We start from the raw sequence: 19,714 nt of genomic DNA, 5'->3' as shown, positions 1-19,714 counted from the left end.
GAACCGGGCCCTGGTGGGTCAGCTCTAGCATTCTTCAAGGTCCAGCTCGGATGTCACGTTTTGGATGCTTTTCCTTTTCCTGCAGCCTCAGGCAGAATGAATTGCTTTCTCTTCCTTGTTCCTACAGTTAGGTGTGTTTGCCTCTATTCTTGTACCCCGAACCTATTAGATTATGAGTCCTCACAGGACAGGACTGCTTATGTTGTTCATTTCCGTCTAGCACTCAGCATGGTACATAGCACATAGTGAGTGCTCAGGAAATGGCTGTTGAATGAATAATAGCTGCGAAACTGCACTTTGTAAAGTTTAAAGCTTAAAACCAACGTAACAGACTTCCGTCATTCTCCAGTTTCTTCAAGCGTTATATTAATATATACCAGCCTGGGATAGAAATCTTTAAAGAGAGGCAGGGTTTTGTCTCTTTCAGTGGTCAGTTTAGTCTTTTCCATTGTGTTGTGCCAGTGGACAGCTTGACTTCCTCCAAACTTGTGAGCTACCAAGCTCTGATCATTGCAGAGCTTATCTTTGAATATATGCTTAACAAATTTTGTGCATGCTGAAGAATGTACTGGAAAAATGACAAATACACCACATATGCTCCTTAATCTGCTAAATACTAAGAGGTTACAAAAATCATTAAACTGCTGTGCCTCCCCTTAAGTTGCTTAGAGATCTATTGGGCCATGTGGTTTCTGTTGCAACCACAAATACTCAGTTCTGCCTTGTAGGGTGAGAGTAGTCATAGACAATACATAAACAAATGAGTTAATAGATGAGTGACCATAAAATGACACTGGCCTTCTTTTGTCTTTAAATAGGAACTTTTGATTTACACTGGCTAGCTCTATATTACCTATCCTTAAGTCTTTTTACTCTCACCACTCTTTTCCCTTCGTACCCCCCTCTTTAGATGGCCTGCATTCACTTAGTTCCACTTTGAGTTCTTTCTGTTTCTCAGTTATTTTAGAGTTAAGCTGTGCTTTGGTTCCTTTTTTCCCTGTTCCACCCAAAACATTAACAAATCTCCATACAGTCCAAACTCCTTGCTGCTGTTGACTCTGTTTGTAGCCAGCCTTTTGAATTAATGTTCCTTCCAACAAACCTGTTTTGTGTATAGCCGTATATTAGACCACTTGAAAATTTCGAAAGTTATACTTTAAATTCACATCCTTCACTATGTGAAAGTATTTGGGAGAAGTCTGTAATGTTAGGGCTCCCAATTTTCTTGCAACAATCAGTCCAAGCTGACTGAAAATGATGGGATAAGTAATGACAGTCATGTGTTCTTTTCCAGATTCCTGGCCAGAGATAAATTCTTGGTGGCTCAACTATTCTTTTTTCCTGAGCAGTCTTCTCAAGGATCTGGGACACTTGAATTCTAGGCATGTGACTGTACTCCTAGACATAGACAACAGCTAATTTGATGATAAAAGACATGCTAAGCAAAGTTGCAGTTTATTTTTGTTCCCCACGGTTATCAGGAAAACCAAATCAAATTTAACACTGAGAATACAGAAAGTTTCACCAACATTCTCTGATTTAGCTATTCCTTTTTTAGTTTTCTCTAAGGAAGTAGAACATATGACAGTGAATACTGCAGCTGCTTTTCACTTCCTCTTTTATAGCCATATATTACTATAAGTATACTTGCTTAAGTTCCAAGTCTCTTGATTTAAACACCTGACTTGCTTGGTTCCATTAAGGATATCCAAGCCTCATAGAAGTGGAAGTATCTGATAATCTGCCTTCTGAACTTTTAGGCCTCTTAGAGTTTGCTATTAATGTAGAAGTAGTAATCAAGAGGCTTGCTTTTGTTTGTTAGTTTGTTTTAGCCCATTCCTCACTGTTGTGGGAAGTAATAGTAATGAAGTAATAGTACTTGGCTTCAGCTAATCCAGATAGGAATAAGGCACAGTTTCTGTCCCTAAGAAACTTTTATTTTAGTAGTAGAATAAAATCAACCCAGGAATAATAATTACAAAGCATTTTTTAAGGGGCCAGTTAGGTATATATTTGTTTTAGATTATAAAGGTATGTGTAGGCAGATCTGATTAGCATAGTAATGGTAAATCACTGATCTAAAGGGGTAAAAAGATAAATTAGCTGATCATCAGAAAGCATTTTATTTTTTTTAAATTTTTTTTATTTTTATTTTTATTTTTTTTTGAGACGGAGTCTCGCTCTGTCGCCCAGGCTGGAGTGCAGTGGCACGATCTGGGCTCACTGCAAGCTCCGCCTCCCAGGTTCACACCATTCTCCTGCCTCAGCCTCCCGAGTAGCTGGGACTACAGGCACCCGCCACCTCGCCCGGCTAGTTTTTTGTATTCTTTTGAGTAGAGACAGGGTTTCACCGTGTTAGCCAGGATGGTCTCGATCTCCTGACCTCGTGATCCGCCCGTCTCGGCCTCCCAAAGTGCTGGGATTACAGGCTTGAGCCACTGCGCCCGGCCCAGAAAGCATTTTAAGTTCTGTAAAAGATAGGAAAAAGCCTAGATTCTAATGTTGATTCTATCCCCAGTTAGGAATGTGATTTTGGACAGATTATCTTCCATCCTTGTCTCTCCATACCCCAACCTATTCAATAATGAGGTTTGACCTAGATAAACTTGGAGACCTTTCCCAGTTCTATAGTTTTAATGTTAATGCTAATATCAGTTTATGGTTGCAGGTCAACTTGTATGTCAATCAAGCATGCTTCCACCCTTGCAGGGGTATCTGAGTTGAACCACATTTTGAGATAATAGGATGTGTTCACAAGTATATAAATACATACTCTGTGCTTACTCAATGCTACACACTGTTCTAAGGAATACATAGACATTATTGTATTTATTCCTTCCTTCTACTCTATGAAGTAATTTTACCTACTATGCCCAGTTTACAAGTGAGAAATGTATATATACATTAGTGTATTTACTCTTCTCTATGAGGTACTATTAACTATTATATCCATTTTACAAATGAGAAAGGCTCAGAGAGGTAAGTTGCCCAACATCATGCAGCTAGAAAGTAATAGAGCCTGGATCTGAAATCAGGTAGGCAGATTCCACCAGACCTGCCTATGTGCTATTGTTGTTATTATTGCAATAGATGTTTGATGTCAGTTTATTTAAAAAGTATTAATACTTTACCAACAAAAATAATCCATTTATTAAAATATATTGATACAATATAAATGCATGTGTTTTTGTTTTTGATGAGAAAGAAAAGTAATATAAAACTGAGGTGAGGTGAGGTCCTTGGCGACTAAATGCATTGTCTAACATTTTTTTTTTAATGTAGTTAATGTTGTAATGACTTTTCCTATGAATTATAAACATTGACTGAAGTCCAGAGTTTGCAAACTCATTCTTGCCAACATAAGGGAGAGTGTGTACATTTGAGAGTTCTTTAGTAGTGGCAAAATCTAAAAATTTATTCATTTTTGTTGATTTATTTATTTTTTGAGACAGGATTTTGCTCTGTTGCCCAGGCTGGAGTGCAGTGGTACAGTCATGGCTCACTGCAGCTTCGAACTCCTGGGCTCAAGCAATCCACTTGCTTCAGTCTCCCATGTAGCTGGGACTACAGGCGCATGCCACCACGCCTGGCTAATTTTTAATTTTTTGTAAATATGGGGTCTTGCTATGTTGCTAAGGCTGGTCTTGAACTCCTGGCCTCAAGCGGTCCTCCTGTCTCAGCCTCTGAGAGTGAGCCACCATGCCTTTGCTAAAAATTTACAAGTAACTTATCTCCTAAGTTGATGTGGAGTCCATTAAAAATATTAATAGAAAATGGGGCTAAGCGTGGTGGTTCAAACTTGTAATCCCAGCACTTTGGGAGGACAAGGTGGGCGGATCATGAGGTCAGGAGATTGAGACCAGCCTGGCCAACACAGTGAAACCCCATCTCTACAAAAATACAAAAGTTAACTGGGTGTGGTGATGGGTGCCTGTAATCCCAGCTACTCAGGAGGCTGAGGCAGGAGAATCGGTTGAATCTGGGAGGCAGAGGTTGCAGTGAGCCAAGGTTGTGCTAGTGCACTCAGCCTGGGCGACAAAGCTACTCTCCGTCTCATTAAAAAAAAAAAAAAAAAAAAGGGCTGGGCGTGGTGGCTTGCGCCTGTAATCCCAGCACTTTGGGAGGCTGAGGCGGGCGGATCACCTGAGGTCATGAGTTCAAGACCAGCCTGGCCAACATGGTGAAACCCCATATCTACTAAAAATACAAAAATTAGCCAGGCATGGTGGCGGGTGCCCGTAATCTCGGTGATCAGGAGACTGAGGCAGGAGAATCGCTTGAATCCTGGTGGTGGAGGTTGCAGTAAGCTGAGATCCTGCCATTGCACTCTAGCCTGGACGCCAAGAGCAAAATTCCATCTCAAAAAAAAAAAAAAAAGAAGAAAAGAAATTGGAATTAATCTGAAAACTAATTAGGTTGACCTGGCTTTTGGATTGACTTTGTAGTCTTCAGTTGGCTGGTCTTTAGAACATCTATGGAAACATAGTTCACTTATGACATTCTTGTCTTTCCTTTTAAAAAGGCGATACCTGCAAAATTAAAACAGCAAGCCCAATACCAATGGCTTACTGTAGCTAACAAGGACATTCTTTTCTTATATGTTATCTTAACTAGGTGCTAAGCTTTGTACATTTTTCACTATGTTAAAGACAGTGAAACGCAGCTCTTCCAGAATCTTATTCCTTTAGGCAATTTGCCCAAATTTTCCTGCCTGAAAGGAAAAATCTTGCTCTCTTCTAAATTCCATAAGCATTCCTTGATGTCTTTTTAGGCCAGTGCTGCTCTCACACGAGCACTGCATTTACAATCTCGTTTAAACCTCTTAGTCCTTTACGGTAGGCATTTCTGGCCTATTTCCAGGAAACAAACTTACACTAGACTACTTTGAGAAAAGAAGGTAATAGTTTCAAGTCATATCAAATTTATTTTGTAAAATGCTAGTGTATTTCTCTATACATAAAACTAGTTTTGAAAAAACCTGAAAAGCCAAAATAACTTGTTGGGAAGTTTCCATGTTTACTTCACCTAAACTAAGGATGCCTTTGGAGAAGAGGCACTAAGAGTCAGACTAAGCTTTGAATTCATTTATTGAACCTATTACATACCAGACCCTGGGCATACCTCTTTTTTTTTTTTTTTTTTCGATTTGCTTTATTGTGCCTTGCAGATTTTTTTTTTTTTTTTTTTCCTACAAAATAAAGGTCGTGGACAACCCTGTGTTGAGCGAGTTTGTTGGCATAATTTTGCCAACAGCAAAATTGCTCCCTTCGTGTCTCCGTGTCACATTTTGGTAATTCTCTTAATATTCAAAAATATTCTCTTGGTCAGTTGCAGTGGCTCACACCTATAATCCCAGCACTTTGGGAGGCTGAGGTGGGTGGATCACTTGAGGCCAGGAGTTTGCAACCAGCCTGGCCAACATAGCAAAACCATGTCTCTACTAAAAAATACAGAAATTAGCAGGGCATGGTGGTGCGCTCCTGTAATCCTAGCAATTTGGGACGCTGAGACATGAGAATCTCTTGAACCTAGGAGGCGGAGGTTGTAGTGAGCCGAGATTGTGCCACTGCACTCCAGCCTGGGCGACAGAGTGAGACTGCATCTCAAAGAAAAAAATAATAATAATTATATATATATATACACACACACACATACACGCACACACACATATATCCTCCGAATATTGCAAACTTTTTCAATGGCATTATATCTGTTATGGTGTGATCTGTGGTGTTATTGTAATTGTTGTTGTCACAAACCACGCCCACATAAAATAGTGAACTTAATTGATAAATGTTGTGTATGTTCTGACTGCTCCACTGACTGGCAGTTCTCTATCTTTTTTTCCTCTTCTTGGGCCTACCTATACTCCATGACCCAGCAATATTGGCATTAGGCCAATGAATAACCCTACAACCACCTTACGTGTTTAAGTGAAAGGAAAAGTTGCACACCTCTCTCTTTAAAAAAGGTAGAAATGATCAAGCTTTGTGAGGAAGGAGTGTAAAAACAAAGACAAGTCAAAAACTAGGCCTCTTGTGCCAGTTAGCCGTATTGTGAATGCAAAGGAAACATTCCTAAAGGAAATTAAAAGTGCTTGCTCCAGTGAACACACAAATGATGAGAAAGCAAAACAGCCTTATTGCTGACATGGAGAAAGTTTGAGGGATCTGATAGAACATCAAATCAGTCACAAATTTTCTTAAACCAAAGCCTAATTCAGAGCAAGGCCATAACTCTTTTCAATTCTGTGAAGGCTGAGAGAGGTGAGGATGCTGCAGAAGAAAAGTTGGAAGTGAGCAGAGGTTCATAAGGTTGAGGGAAAGAAGCCATCTTCATAGCATGAAAGTGCTAAATGAAGCAGCAAGTAATTTCCAGCTGCAGCAAGTTATCTAGAAGTTCTAGCAAAGAGAACTGGTGATGGTGGCTACACCAAACAACAGATTTTCAGTGTAGACAAAACAGCTTTCTATTGGAAGAAGATCTAGGACTTTCATGGCTAGAGAGGAGAAGTCAGTGCTTGGCTTCAAAACTTCAAAGGACAGGCTTACTCTTATTAGGGGATAATGCAGCTGGTGACTTTAAGTTGAAGCGATTGCTCATTTACCATTCCAAAAATCCTAGGGCCCTTAGGTATTATGCTGAATTTACTCTGCCTGTGCTCTGTAAATGGAACAAAGCCTGGATGACAGCACATCTGTTTGTACCATACTTTACTGAATATTTTAAATGCACTGTTGAGACTCACTGTTCAGGAAAAAAAAAAAAAAAGCCTTCTTTCAAATTATTACTGCCCATTGACAGTGTACCTGGTCACTCACAAGTTCTGATGGAGATGTATAAGATTAATGTTGTTTTCATGCCTGCTAACACAACATCCATTCAGATCAGGTCTTACCATTTAAGAAATATGTTTCATGGCTGAGCACAATGGCTCACACCTGTAATCCCAGAACTTTGGGAGGCTAAGGTGGGTGGATCACTTGAGCCCAGGAGTTCAAGAGCAGCCTGGGCAACATGGTGAAACCCTATCTGTACAAAAAATACAAGAATTAGCCAGGTTTCTTGGTGCATGCCTGTAGTCCCAGCTACTTGGGAGGCTGAGGTGGGAGAATCCACAGAGTGTGGTGGTGCATGCTTGTAGTCTCAGCTATTTGGAAGGCTGAGGTCGGAGGATTGGTTGAGCCCTGGACGCAAAAGCTGCCGTGAGCCATGGACACCCTGCTGCACTCTAGCCTAGTGACAGATTGAGACCCTGTCTCTAAAAAAAAAATTGTTTTAAAGAGTTAACACAGCGAGCCTGAGACTATTATTCCTAAAAAGCCCTGCTTAGAAGGTTGGCTCTTGGCTGATATGTTAGTCTGTTTTCTGTTGCTTGTAACAAAATACCTAAAGTGCGATAAAGAAAAGGAATTTCTTTTTTACAATTATGGAGGCTGTGAAGTTCAGGGTCAGAGGGGCTGTATGTGGTGAAGGTCTTGTTGGTAGGAACTCTCTGCAGGGTCCTGAGATGGCATGGGGCATCACATGGCAAGCATGCTGGATATACTAGCTCAGATCTTTCTTCTTCTTCTTATAACGCCACTGGTCTCATTCTCATGGCATTTATGATGATCTAGTAATCCTTTTCTTTTGGTTTAGGGAAGACAGAGTCTTGCTGTGTTACCTAGGCTGTGATGCAGTGGCATGATCATAGCTCAGTGTAGTCTCAAACTCCTGGGCTCAATTGAGCCTCCTGCCTCAGCCTCTCAAGTAGCTAGGACTCCAAATGTTTACCCCCAAGACTGGATAATTTTTTTTTTCTTTTTTTTTTTTTGGAGACGGAGTCTTGCTCTGTTGCCTAGCCTGGAGCGCAGTGGCGCAATCTCAGCTCACTGCAACCTCTACCTCCCGGGTTCAAGCGATTCTCCTGCATCAGCCTCCTGAGTAGCTGGGATTACAGGTGTGCACCTCCATGCCCAGCTAATTTTTGTATTTTTAGTAAAGATGGGGTTTCACCATGTTGGTCAGGCTGGTCTCAAACTCCTGACCTCAAGTGATCCTCCTGTCTCAGCCTCCCAAAGTGCTGGGATTATAGGCATGAGCCACTGTGCCCAGCCAACCCATGCACTTTTTACTTTTGCTGATTTTGCTGTATATCCTTTTGTAATAGATTTTAGTCATGAGTACCACTATATGCTGAGACCATTGAGTCCTTCTCTGGAATCCTTGAAACTGGCAGTGGTCTTGGAGCACAAAAGGAAGAACAAGTTTTGCTGGGGCAGTGGGCATTGGAGGATGTGAGTTCTGGTTTGGACATGTTACATTTGTATTGCCTGTGGGATATCTATGTTGTTTTGCACTTGGGAGCAAGTTCTGGGCTGGGAATACAGATCTGAGCATCATCAGCATTTGGATAGCATTTGATACCAAGGTAAATAAGTAGAGAGAGACAGTATGAAACCCTACCAAGACAGAGAAAGCATGAAGCCCTGGAGACATGGACATTTAAAGGTTGGGCAAATGAAGAAGAAGAGCCCAAGGAGTTAAAGAGAAGCCAGAGAAATGGGGCAAAACAAGCCAAGGATTGCATTAGTATTTATTGATATCTTATTTGGACCTGTTCCTTCCACAACCCCTGCAGAAGTCAAGAGAAGAATTTCAAGAACAAATTAATTAACAGTATAAAAAGGTGGTATGAGGTCAAATAAGATAAGGTCTGGTAAACTGGGTTTAGTAACAAAGAAGTTGTGATGATCGGACGGGCCTGGTGGCTCGTGCCTATAATCCTAGCACTTTGGGAGTCCAAGGTGGGTGGATCACTTGAGGTCAGGAGTTCGAGACCAGCCTGCCCAACATGGTGAAACCCTATCTCTACTAAAAGTACAAAAATTAGCCGGGTGTGGTGGCACATGCCTGTAGTCCCAGCTACTTGGGAGGCTGAGGCAGGAGAATCGCTTGAACCTGGGAAGCGGAGGTTGCAGTGAGCCGAGATCATACCACTGCACTCCAGCCTAGGCAACAGGGTGAAACTCCATCTAAACACAAAAACAAAAACAAACAAAAAGTTGTTAGTGATCTTAGCAAGATGAATTTCAGTGGAATGGTGGGAGCATAAGATTCCTTGTGTGGGATGATGAGAGAATAGTTCTGTTAGATGAAAGGATGTCAGGGACCATGTTTGATGGGTAAGTTTGTATCATAGCTTCGTTTCAATTGAATAAACTGGCAAAAGCAGGAGGGGGAGTAATCAGTAAGGGTGACTAGAAACTGTGATTTGCTAAAAGCAAGAATTTACAGTTTGAAGATATCATAGAGAGCATCTGAACTAATCACTTCAATTTACAGGTGGAAAAACTGAGGTCCAGAAAAAAGAAATGACCAAGATCCTGGGGATGAGCAGGGTCAACTGATGGTGTTCAAATCACATATACAATCTTGATTTCAAAGACACTTTGCTGTGTCCAGTATTTTTCTTTCTTTCTTTCTTTCTTTCTTTCTTTCTTTCTTTCTTTCTTTCTTTCTTTCTTTCTTTCTTTCTTTTCTTTTCTTTTCTTTTCTTTTCTTTCTTTCTTTCCTTTCTTTCTTTCCTTTCTTTCTTTCCTTTCTTTCTCTCGTTCTTTTTTTTAATCAGCTTTCCTAGCTGGAAGTGCTTCTAGTATTGAATGGTGGGATGTCGTCAAGGAAGTATTTGTTCAAGGTTGGAGATGAGCAGCTTTTATAGTAATTCCAGGTTTGGGATATATCAGTGAAATTTCATTTTTCATTTTCTATTGACAGTGCCAGATTGGCCTCCCTTTTTGGTCTGGATCAGGCAGCAGCTGGCCATGGAAATGAATTTTTCCAGTACACAGCCCCAAAACAGCCTAAGAAAGGCCAGGGAACTGCAGCAACAGGTAAGTTAAGAGTGTATTGCTTGGGCAAGGTGGCTCACACCTGTAATCCCAGCACTTTGGGAGGCCGAGGTGGGTGGATCACTTGAGGTCAGGAGTTCAAGACCAGCCTGGTCAACATGGCGAAACCTCGTCTCTACAAAAAATACAAAAATTAGCCAGTCATAGTGGTGCGTGCCTGTAATCCCAGCTACTAGGGGGGCTGAGGCAGGAGGATTTCTAGAACCCAGGAGGCAGAGGTTGTAGTGATCTGAGATCGTGCCACTGTACTCCAGCCTGGGCAACAGAGCGAGACTCCGTCTCAAAAAAACAAAAACAAAAAACAAAACAAAAGCAAGAGTGTATTAGGGTTCTCTGGAGGGACAGAACTAATAGGAAATATGTATGTATGAAAGGGAGTTTAATTGAGAATTGACTCACACGATCACAAGGTAAAGCCCCATGATAGGCCATCTGCAGGTTGAAGAACAAGGAAGCCAGTAATGGATAAGTCCGAGTCCCAAAACCCCAAAAGTAGGGAAACCGACAGTACAGCCTTCAGTCTGTGGCTGCAGGCCTGAGAGCCTCTGGCCAACTACTAGTGTAAGTCCAAGAGTCCAAAAGCCAAAGAACCTGATGTTCAAGGGCAGAAAGCATCCAGCACAGGAGAAAGATGAAAGTCGGAAGACTCAGCAAGTCAGCCCCTTCCACCTTCTTCTGCCTGACTTATTCTAGCCATGCTGGCAGTTAATTAGATGGTGCCCAACCAGATTGAGGGTGAGTCTGCCTCTCCCAGTCCACTGATTCAGATGTTAATCTCCTTTGGCAACACCGTCACAGACACACCCAGGATCAATACTTTGTGTACTTCAATCAAGTTGACACTCAGTATTAGCCATCACAACTGGCACTAGGATTGTGTCTTAACAGGTTAGATGGAAGGGTTAGCAACCTTCCAAAAGGGACATGCCAGGTTGTGTATCCTTGACCAGTCTGGCTAAGCTCACCCCCAGTGGTGGGTGCTTCTCTAAGATCTGGGATCCTAATTTCTAGTAGCTGGATGGTGTGTGCTTTCTTGGGAACTGATGGAGAGATTCGAAAGCAAGACTTTCTGCCCCATGTGAACACCGCTCTCCCAAACTCTGCCCAAGGCACTCTTAAGTAGACACTGTCCAGATTTTGGCAAGAAGGAAGACCTACTTTTCACTTCCTTTATCTGGGCAGGTTAGCTGTAGGCTCCATCCTGAGGCTCCACCCCTGTAGGGCCCCACTCATTAGCATTGTCAAATGATACAGTTATAACACATGTAGTTTTAAGATCTTGGTGGACTTTTATTTGAGATTCTAGAATTGGGCAACACTTCATTCTATAAAATGGAATGTTGTGATGAGCTGAGCAGAGGAGGTTGGCTTTATAGGCAGAAGAGGGCTGAAGAAAGCAGAAAGAGAACAAAAAACAACTGGTCACTTCAAAGTTACTTTTGTTGTGTAGGTTAAAGCAAAGGGGCCTTCCTTCCTTACCATGCTGGCTAAAATTGGATTATACAAAAGATGTTCCTACCACTCTTATCACTCAGGAAATTACAAGAGATTTGGGAGCACTGTGTCAGGAACCAAGGACAAAGAACAAACATATTTCATATTATACCACAACCTATAGGCCCTTTACAGAAAATGTTTGCTGACCCCTGCTTTAAATATTACCTATTACTTTAGGCAGTTTTGCTGTAGGTGCTTCTCTTGTTTTCCAAGTCATAACCTGGCCAGATTTCTAGTAGGCTGTGCTTTTATATTTCCCATGGTGCAACTCTTCATCAGCAGTGTGTTTCAGAGTTGAAGTGGTTGAGTTAATGGGAAAAAAAGAAACAACCTTAGTCACCACCCAATGAAAACACTTGATTTTTTATTTTTATTTTTTATTTTACTTAATTTTGGAAACAGAGTCTTGCTTTGCTGCCCAGGCTGGAATGTAGTAGCTATTCACAGGTGCCATCCCAGTGCACTATGGCCTTGAACTCCTGGCCACTGCACCTGCCTAACTTGATTGTGTAAATCAGAAGACAGCAACTATGAGTTTGTTATGCTTTTAGTGGGAGCTATAGAGGCAAGATTGCCTATAGAGTTTTCTTTAGGCATTTACAAATAAAGTAGCAATACAGAAGACCTTCTCTGTTCAAGGAAAATTTTTTTTTTTTTTTTTTTTGAGATGCAGTCTTGCTCTGTCACCCGGGCTGGAGTGCAGTGGCGTGATCTTGGCTCATTGCAACTTCTGCCTCCGGTGTTTCAAGCGATTCTCGTGCCTCAGCCTCCCAAGTACCTGGGTTTCAGACCTAGGCACTATAATAGTATAATTGTGAGGCACTTGGGTGATTAGAAGCTCAGTTTCTTCACCCCCAGACTAGATCATAGGGCTGCTTTGTGGATCAGTTAAGGATAATAATAATAAAAGCATTACAACACTAACTGTGATCTTTATAATAAGATCAATTTTGAAGCTAGTTCAATGGTTAAAAATTAGTTTTAGGCTGGGTGTGGTGGCTCATGCCTGTAATCCTAGCACTTTGGGAGGCTGAGGCAGATGGATCACAAGGTCAGGAGTTCAAAACCAGCCTGACCAACATGGTGAAACCTCATCTCTACTAAAAATACAAAGATTAGCTGGGTGTGGTGGTGCGCACCTGGAATCCCAGCCACTCATGAGGCTGAGGCAGGATAATTGCTTGAACCTGGGAGGTGGAGGTTCCAGTGAACCGAGATCGCGCCACTGCACCCCTGCCTGGGCAACAGAGTGACACTCTATCTCAAAAAAAAAAAAAAAAAAAAAAAAATTAGTTTAAACTTAGAAGTGAATGACAACTTTGTTTTCTTGTTCATCTTCAGGAAATCAGACAACACCAAAAACAGCACCAGCCACCATGAGCACTCCAGCAATACTGGTTGCGACAGCAGTCCATGCATATCGATAGTAAGTCGCTGAGAAGGAACGCTCTCTGAAGTTTGTTGGCAGGGTGTGCAGTTAAGCTACTTTTTCTCGAAAAACTGTTTGTTGCAAAATGGTTATTCAGCCCTTCCACGGACAAAATCTCAGTAGTACTTTTAACATCTGAATTGGAGATTTCTGCCGTAAAACTTGAAAAGCCATTATCTTGACTACTCTCTTTAGGAAGTGCTTGTACCCTCAACAACTGTCAAATACTCAAAGAAAACCTCTCCACTGAGATAGCAAGAATGATAGATATTTATATTTAAAGAGTAAGGAAGTAGCATACGAGCTTTAAATTATAAACTGCTGGGCCGGGTGTGGTGGTGCTCGCCTATAATCCCAGCACTTTGGGAGGCCGAGGCAGAAGAATCACTTGAACCTGGGAGGTGGAGGTTGCAGTGAGCCGAGATCGTGCCACTGGACTCCAGCCTGGCGACAGAGCGAGACTCTGTCTCAAAAAAAAAAAAAAACTAACTGCTCACCTGTGTGCCTGTCTAGAGGCTGAATGACTATTGTTCCCACTTCTCTGTGGCAGAAAAGAAAGCTGGTTCTGCAGAGTTTAGGGAAGTGTTAATACTTGTTGTTTCTCTTCCTTCTATAGCACAAATGGTCAATATGTAAAGCAGGGCAAATTTGGTGCTGCAGTTCTGGGGAACCACACAGCCAGAGAGGTGAGAGTGCTCCCACATCTCATGTATATTCAGATGTCCCAAATAATACCAATGAGTTGGCTTTTATCTGACTTGCCCAATGTTTTGTTTATCAGAAGATAAAGATGATTGTTTGTATTGAATGTTAATTTATAATATCAGGTATATAGTAAATGATCACATTTTGGTTACTATTGTGCATTCAAACAAATCCAACCATTCAAAATTGTTAAATTTGACCTTTGTGATATGATCCTACCTTACAAATTTGGGCATTTTTTATTTGTTTGTTGTTTAATTGTGGGGTGTGTGTGTACACAGACACATACACGAACACATATATATATATATACACATAGATATGCATATATAAGATAAAATTTGCCATTTAACTGTTTTAGGTGCATAATCCAGTGCTATTAATTGCATTCATAATATTGGTTGAGCAACCAACACTACTATACATTTCCCAAACAGAAACTGTAACCATTAAGCAACAACTCTACTTCTTCCTTTTCCCAACTCCCCATAAGGTCAAATCTACTTCTTGTTTTTATGAATTTGCCCTTTCTGGGTACCTCATATAAGTGGAATCATAACAGTATTTGTCTTTGGTGACTGATGTATTTCATTTCGCATAATGTCCTGAAGGTTCACCCATGTTTTAGCATGTGTCAGTATTTCATTCCTTTTCATGGCTGAATAATATTTCATTATAGGTATATACCACATTTTGTTTATTCATTCATCAGTTGATGGACGCTGGGTTGTTTATACCTTTTGTCTGTTGGGAATAGACAAAGTATGTACCAGGAAGACTGACATAAAAGTATATGGTCAAGTTCCTGTTTTGGCTGTATACTAAGAGTGGAAATTGCTGACTCATATGGTAATTTTATGTATTGCTTTTTGAGAAACTGCCAAACTGTTTTCCACAGCAGCCGCACCATTTTACATTCCTACAAGCAATGTATGAGGGTTTCAGTTTGTTCACATCCTTGCCAGCATTTTGTTATTATTATTATTTTTAAATTCTTGCCATTCTAGTAGGTGTGGAATGGTACTTTATTGTGGTTTTAATGTGCATTTTACCCAATGTCTAATGTTGAGTATCTTTTCATTTGCTTATTGACCATTCATGTATTTTCTTTGGAGAGATGTCTATTCAAGCCCTTTGCCCATTTTAAAAATTGGATTTTTTTTTTGTTGTGGAGTTGTAGTAGTCTTTTAATATATTCTGAGTATGAAACCCTTATTTGCAGATATTTTATAGATTATCTTTTCACTTTCTTGATAATGTCCTTTGATGTACAAAAGTTTTTAATTTTGGTGAACTCCATATTATTAATTTTTTTCTTTTGTTACATGTACTTTTAGTGTTTTATCAGAGAATCCATTACCAAAACCAAGGTCACGAAGATTTACCTCTATGTTTTCTTCCAAGAGTTTTATGATTTTATCCCTTATGTTGTTTTATATACAAGTTAGGCCTACAGTCAAAAATTACTTGACATGTGAAGAGGTGGGAAAATGTAACTGATAATCAAGGGAACAAATAAACTAGGAGCAGACTCACAAATAATCTAGACATTGAAGTTAACATACAAAGCACTTAAAACAACTAGGAATAATATCTTAAAGAAAATAGAGGAAAAGTACAAACGGAATGAAAAGGTGGAGACTTTAAAAAATTAGAATCTATAAGAATAATCACGTGGCATTCTAGATTTGAAAAATACAGTTTCTGAAATTAAGAACATATTGGATAGGTTTAGCAGAGTAAGAATACAGCAGAAGACAGAATTAGTGACTTCGAAGGCAGTTCCATAGAAAATATTCAGACTGAAGCACAGAGAGAAGAAATAATAGAAAGAGACTAGGGCAAAGATTGATGTGGGACATGGTCTGACGTCTATATAATTGGAATCCAAAGACAGTAGAATTACATCTTTAAAGTGCTATAAGGAAAACAAAACCCTGCCTATTACAGCATTCTGTAGCAACAAAAATGTCCTTCGAAAATGAAGGCAAAATAAATTTTCAGCCAAACAAAAGTGAGAGAATTCATTGTAGTAGATTTGCACTACAAGGAACATTAAAGGACATTCTTTCAGTTGAGGGAAATGAATGTCTGTCTTTCAAAAGACATGGAGAGACTGGGCGCAGTGGCTCACACCTATAATCCCAGCACTTTGGGAGGCTGAGGCAGGTGGATCACCTGAGGTCGGGAGTTCGAGACCAGCCTGACCAACATGGAGAAACCCTGTCTCTACTAAAAATACAAAAAAATTAACCAGGTGTGGTGGCACATGCCTGTAATCCCAGCTACTTGGGAGGCTGGGGCAGGAGAATTGCTTGAACCCGGGAGGTGGAGGTTGTGGTGAGCCGAGATCATGCCACTGCACTCCAACCTGGGCAACAAGAGTGAAACTCCATCTCAAAAAAAAAAAAAAAAATTTGACATGGAGGATGTTCATAGAAGTGTCATTCATAATAGCCTCTAGCTGGAAACAACTCAAATGTTCATAAACAGGAGAATGAATGAAGAGTTTATGGTATATTCACATAATATAATACTACATGACAATAGAAGAGAACAAAGTACTGCAACGTGAAGTATCAAGGCTTACTCTCACAGATACGGTGAGTGAAAGAAGCAAGGCAAAAGAGTATACTCTGTATAATCCCATTTATACAAATTTAAGAATAGCAAAATTGGGTGCGGTGGCTCACACGTGTAATCCCAGCACTTTGGGAGGCTGAGACAGGTGGATCACCTGAGGTCAGGAGTTCAAGACCAGCCTGGCCAGCATGGTGAAACCCAGTCTCTACTAAAAATACAAAATGAGCAGGGCATGGTGGTATGCACCTGTAGCCTCAGCTACTCAGGAGGCTGAGGCAGGAGAATTGCTTGAACCCGGGAGGTGGAGGTTGCAGTGAACAGAGACTGTTCCACTGTACTCCAGCCTGGGCGACAGAGAGACACTGTCTCAAAAAGAAAAAAAAAAAGAAAAGACAAAATTAATCAGTGATAGAAGTCAGAATATTGGTTACCTCAGGGTGGGGATTACTGACTAAGAAGGGCATGAAGGAGCTTCCTGTGGTGTGGGAAATGCTCTGCTATTTTAAAAATCAGTTAATGGTCACATGGGCATATATATGTATAATGTACATGTATTTTATGTTTTTCATCAATTTAAAAACAATTTGTATTTTCTTTTACACAATCAGCCACTCTCTCTTAGTCACCCCAAACACTAACAAAACGAAGACATTGCCAATTACAGTTACACAGCAAGGCCAAAATGAGAGATTAATGTGGATAGTGAGAAGATAAAATTTACAGTTGAGGCCTTAAAGGATGAAAAGATTTTGAGTTTAATAGCTGTATGAAGCACAACCCCGATACATATTGCTGATTTTATGTTGCCTTTTAACTTCTGTTCTCTTTTTTTTCTGTCGTTGCTTGTCTACAGTATAGGATTCTTCTTTATATCAGTCAGCAACAGCCAGTTACGGTTGCTAGGATTCATGTGAACTTTGAGCTAATGGTAAGACTTCATCATGTAATCATTAGCTCCTTCGGGATAGGTTTACAGGAGAGATTGGTCTGATTGTACCTAGTAGAAATTAGATCCACTTGTTCATCCCTGGGTGTCCTTGTAAGTATCTAACAGAACCTTTCAGAAAGGTCTCTTGGCTCCTTCTGGGAATGTGGACTAAAGGGTGAATGGTGGAGGGTGAGAGGGAAGAAGAAAAATCTCTGATACTTCTCTTTGGGTCCACCTGAGTCATGACCCTACTCTGTGAGCTTAGGCAGTCATGTTTATCTGGTATAATACTGCTTGTGGATGCATTATATACATTTCTCCTTTCTCCAGGTTCGCCCCAATAACTATAGCACCTTTTATGATGACCAAAGACAGAACTGGTCCATCATGTTTGAGTCGGAAAAAGCTGCTGTGGAGTTCAATAAACAGGTGATAATATCTTATTCTCCCTGTGAGAAGCCAGAATACTTGTTTGGATTTCCCTTAATTTTAGGGAAACATATAGAAACCCCATAATCTGCTGTGTTTTGTTAGTGACTAGCATTAAAAAACCCACTAAATTTGCCACTTCAGCCTATTGTATGATTTCAGGAAAATAATAGGAATACTTACTGAAACTGCTTGACAATTTAGCCTTTCTCTTTTTTAAAAGAGAAAGGCTAAATGTAATCTTACTATATTAAAAACTTTTCTACTACATAAATTATCTTAAGGAATAAATAAAACTATCTTTAAAAAGTAGTGTTTTCAAAGAATGTTTTAGGCTGGGTGTGGTGGTTCACGCCACACCTGTAATCCCAGCATTTTGGGAGGCCAAGGCAGGTGGATCGCTTGAGCCCAGAAGTTCAAGACCAGCCTGGGCAGCATAGTGAAACCCCATCTGTACAAGAAAAGAGAGAGAGAGAGAGAGAGAGAGTAGGTTACTACATACTCATTGTAGAAAATTTAGAAAAGCATTAAAAAAAAAAATCACTCATAATCTTACTACTCAAAGTAACCACTATTTCCTTTTTTCTATGCGTGATATACATAAGTAGATATAATCCTTTAATAGTTCTTTATCTTGCTTATTGTATTTAAAAATGTATAATTCATCTTTTCCTATCTCATGAAAAACTATTTGGAAACATTTTTGAAGGCTGCATAGTATGCATGTTGTCAGTTCAAGCTACCGTTAACAAATTACCATAGAATGATTAAGCAACAGAAATTTATTTCTCATGGTTCTTGAGGCTGAAAGTCTGAGATCAGGGTGCCAGCATAGTTGGGTTCTAGTGACACCCTCTTCTGGGTTGCAGACTATCTTCTTCTTGTATCCTTACATAGTAGAAAGAGGGTGAGATGGTTCTCTGGTATCTCTTTAATAAGGTCCCTAATCCCATTCATGAGGGCTCCACCCTCCTGGCTTACTTACCCCCCAAAGGCCCCACCTCCTAATACTGTCACACTGGGAATTAGGATTTCAGTGTAAGTATTCGGAGGGGACACAAACATTCAGCCCATAACATTTGTTTCTTAGTTGATGTAATCATTACCTTATGTTATGCACTTAGATTGTTTTCTATCTCTGCAATAAATGAAACCGAGGTGAGCATTTTTTATAGAAGTCTGTCCTTTTTTCCTCCCTACATATTTCCATAAGCTTTGTTTCAGTAAGTGAGTGATTCGGTTCAGTCAAAAGGTCCAGATATTTTTAGTTTTTATTTTTATTTTTTTTTTATTTTGAGATGGAGTCTCGCTCTGTCGCCCAGGCTGGAGTGCAGTGGCCGGATCTCAGCTCACTGCAAGCTCCGCCCCCTGGGTTTATGCCATTCTCCTGCCTCAGCCTCCCGAGTAGCTGGGACTACAGGCGCCCGCCACCTCGCCCGGCTAGTTTTTGTATTTTTTTAGTAGAGATGGGGTTTCACCGTGTTAGCCAGGATGGTCTCGATCTCCTGACCTCGTGATCCACCCGTCTCGGCCTCCCAAAGTGCTGGGATTACAGGCTTGAGCCACCGCACCCAGCCTATTTTTAGGTTCTTAATACACTTTGGCACACTGCTTTTTCAGAAAGATTGTACTATTTCACATTTATAGCAATTTTCTCATTGTACCTTTGCCAGCATTTAGAATGATCCTTTTTTTCTTTTGGTCTTCGTCACTTGGTAAAAATAATGATGCCTCATTGTTTTTATTTGATTGCAATAATGAATTTTTTTTTTTTTTTTTTTTTTTTTTTTTTTTGAGATGGAGTCTTGCTCTGTTGCCAGGCTGGAGTGCGGTGGTGTGATCTCAGCTCACTACAACCTCTGCCTCCTCGGTTCAAGTGATTCTCCTGCCCCAGCCTCCCGAGTAGCTGGGGCTACAGGCGCACACCTCCACTCCTGGCTAAATTTTGTATTTTTAGTAGAGATGGGATTTCACCATGTTGGCCAGGATGGTCTCAATCTCTTGAGCTTGTGATCCGCCCGCCTCGGCCTCCCAAAGTGCTGGGATTACAGGCGTGAGCCACCGCGCCTGGCCTCTGGAACTCTTTAAAAGAAAATGAGCAGCAAGTTTCTAATGGATACTATATTAAAACATTGATAAAATTGGGTCTTGAATCCACATTTTTCTAAACTCATAGTCTAAAGATCTTTCATAGTATATTGCTTTTGAGGGCTTAATAATATTAAAACACAAGCCCAAGGATAATTATTC

The 19,714-nt window shown here is 40.5% G+C and overlaps 1 protein-coding gene across 2 annotated transcripts in view; it reads left to right on the top strand.

Annotated features, from left to right (window-relative positions):
• Positions 1-19,714, top strand: part of FKBP15 (FKBP prolyl isomerase family member 15) — a 54,530-nt gene that overhangs the window by 534 nt on the left and 34,282 nt on the right. The window contains exons 2-6 of one of the 2 annotated variants that reach the window (XM_007968378.3): positions 9,760-9,875; positions 12,732-12,816; positions 13,436-13,505; positions 16,961-17,035; positions 17,366-17,464. In XM_007968378.3, coding sequence (XP_007966569.3) covers positions 9,760-9,875; positions 12,732-12,816; positions 13,436-13,505; positions 16,961-17,035; positions 17,366-17,464 — 445 coding nt within the window. Of the gene's footprint in view, positions 1-9,759; positions 9,876-12,731; positions 12,817-13,435; positions 13,506-16,960; positions 17,036-17,074; positions 17,147-17,365; positions 17,465-19,714 lie in introns of those variants that run through there. The other variant, XM_037983772.2, reaches the window with a different exon arrangement.

Source organism: Chlorocebus sabaeus, chromosome 12 (genome assembly GCF_047675955.1).
Source record: "Chlorocebus sabaeus isolate Y175 chromosome 12, mChlSab1.0.hap1, whole genome shotgun sequence".
Classification (NCBI taxonomy): Eukaryota; Metazoa; Chordata; class Mammalia; order Primates; family Cercopithecidae; genus Chlorocebus; species Chlorocebus sabaeus.
The sequence above is the reverse complement of the archived record's forward strand: the minus strand, read 5'-3'. Positions and strand labels throughout refer to the sequence as shown.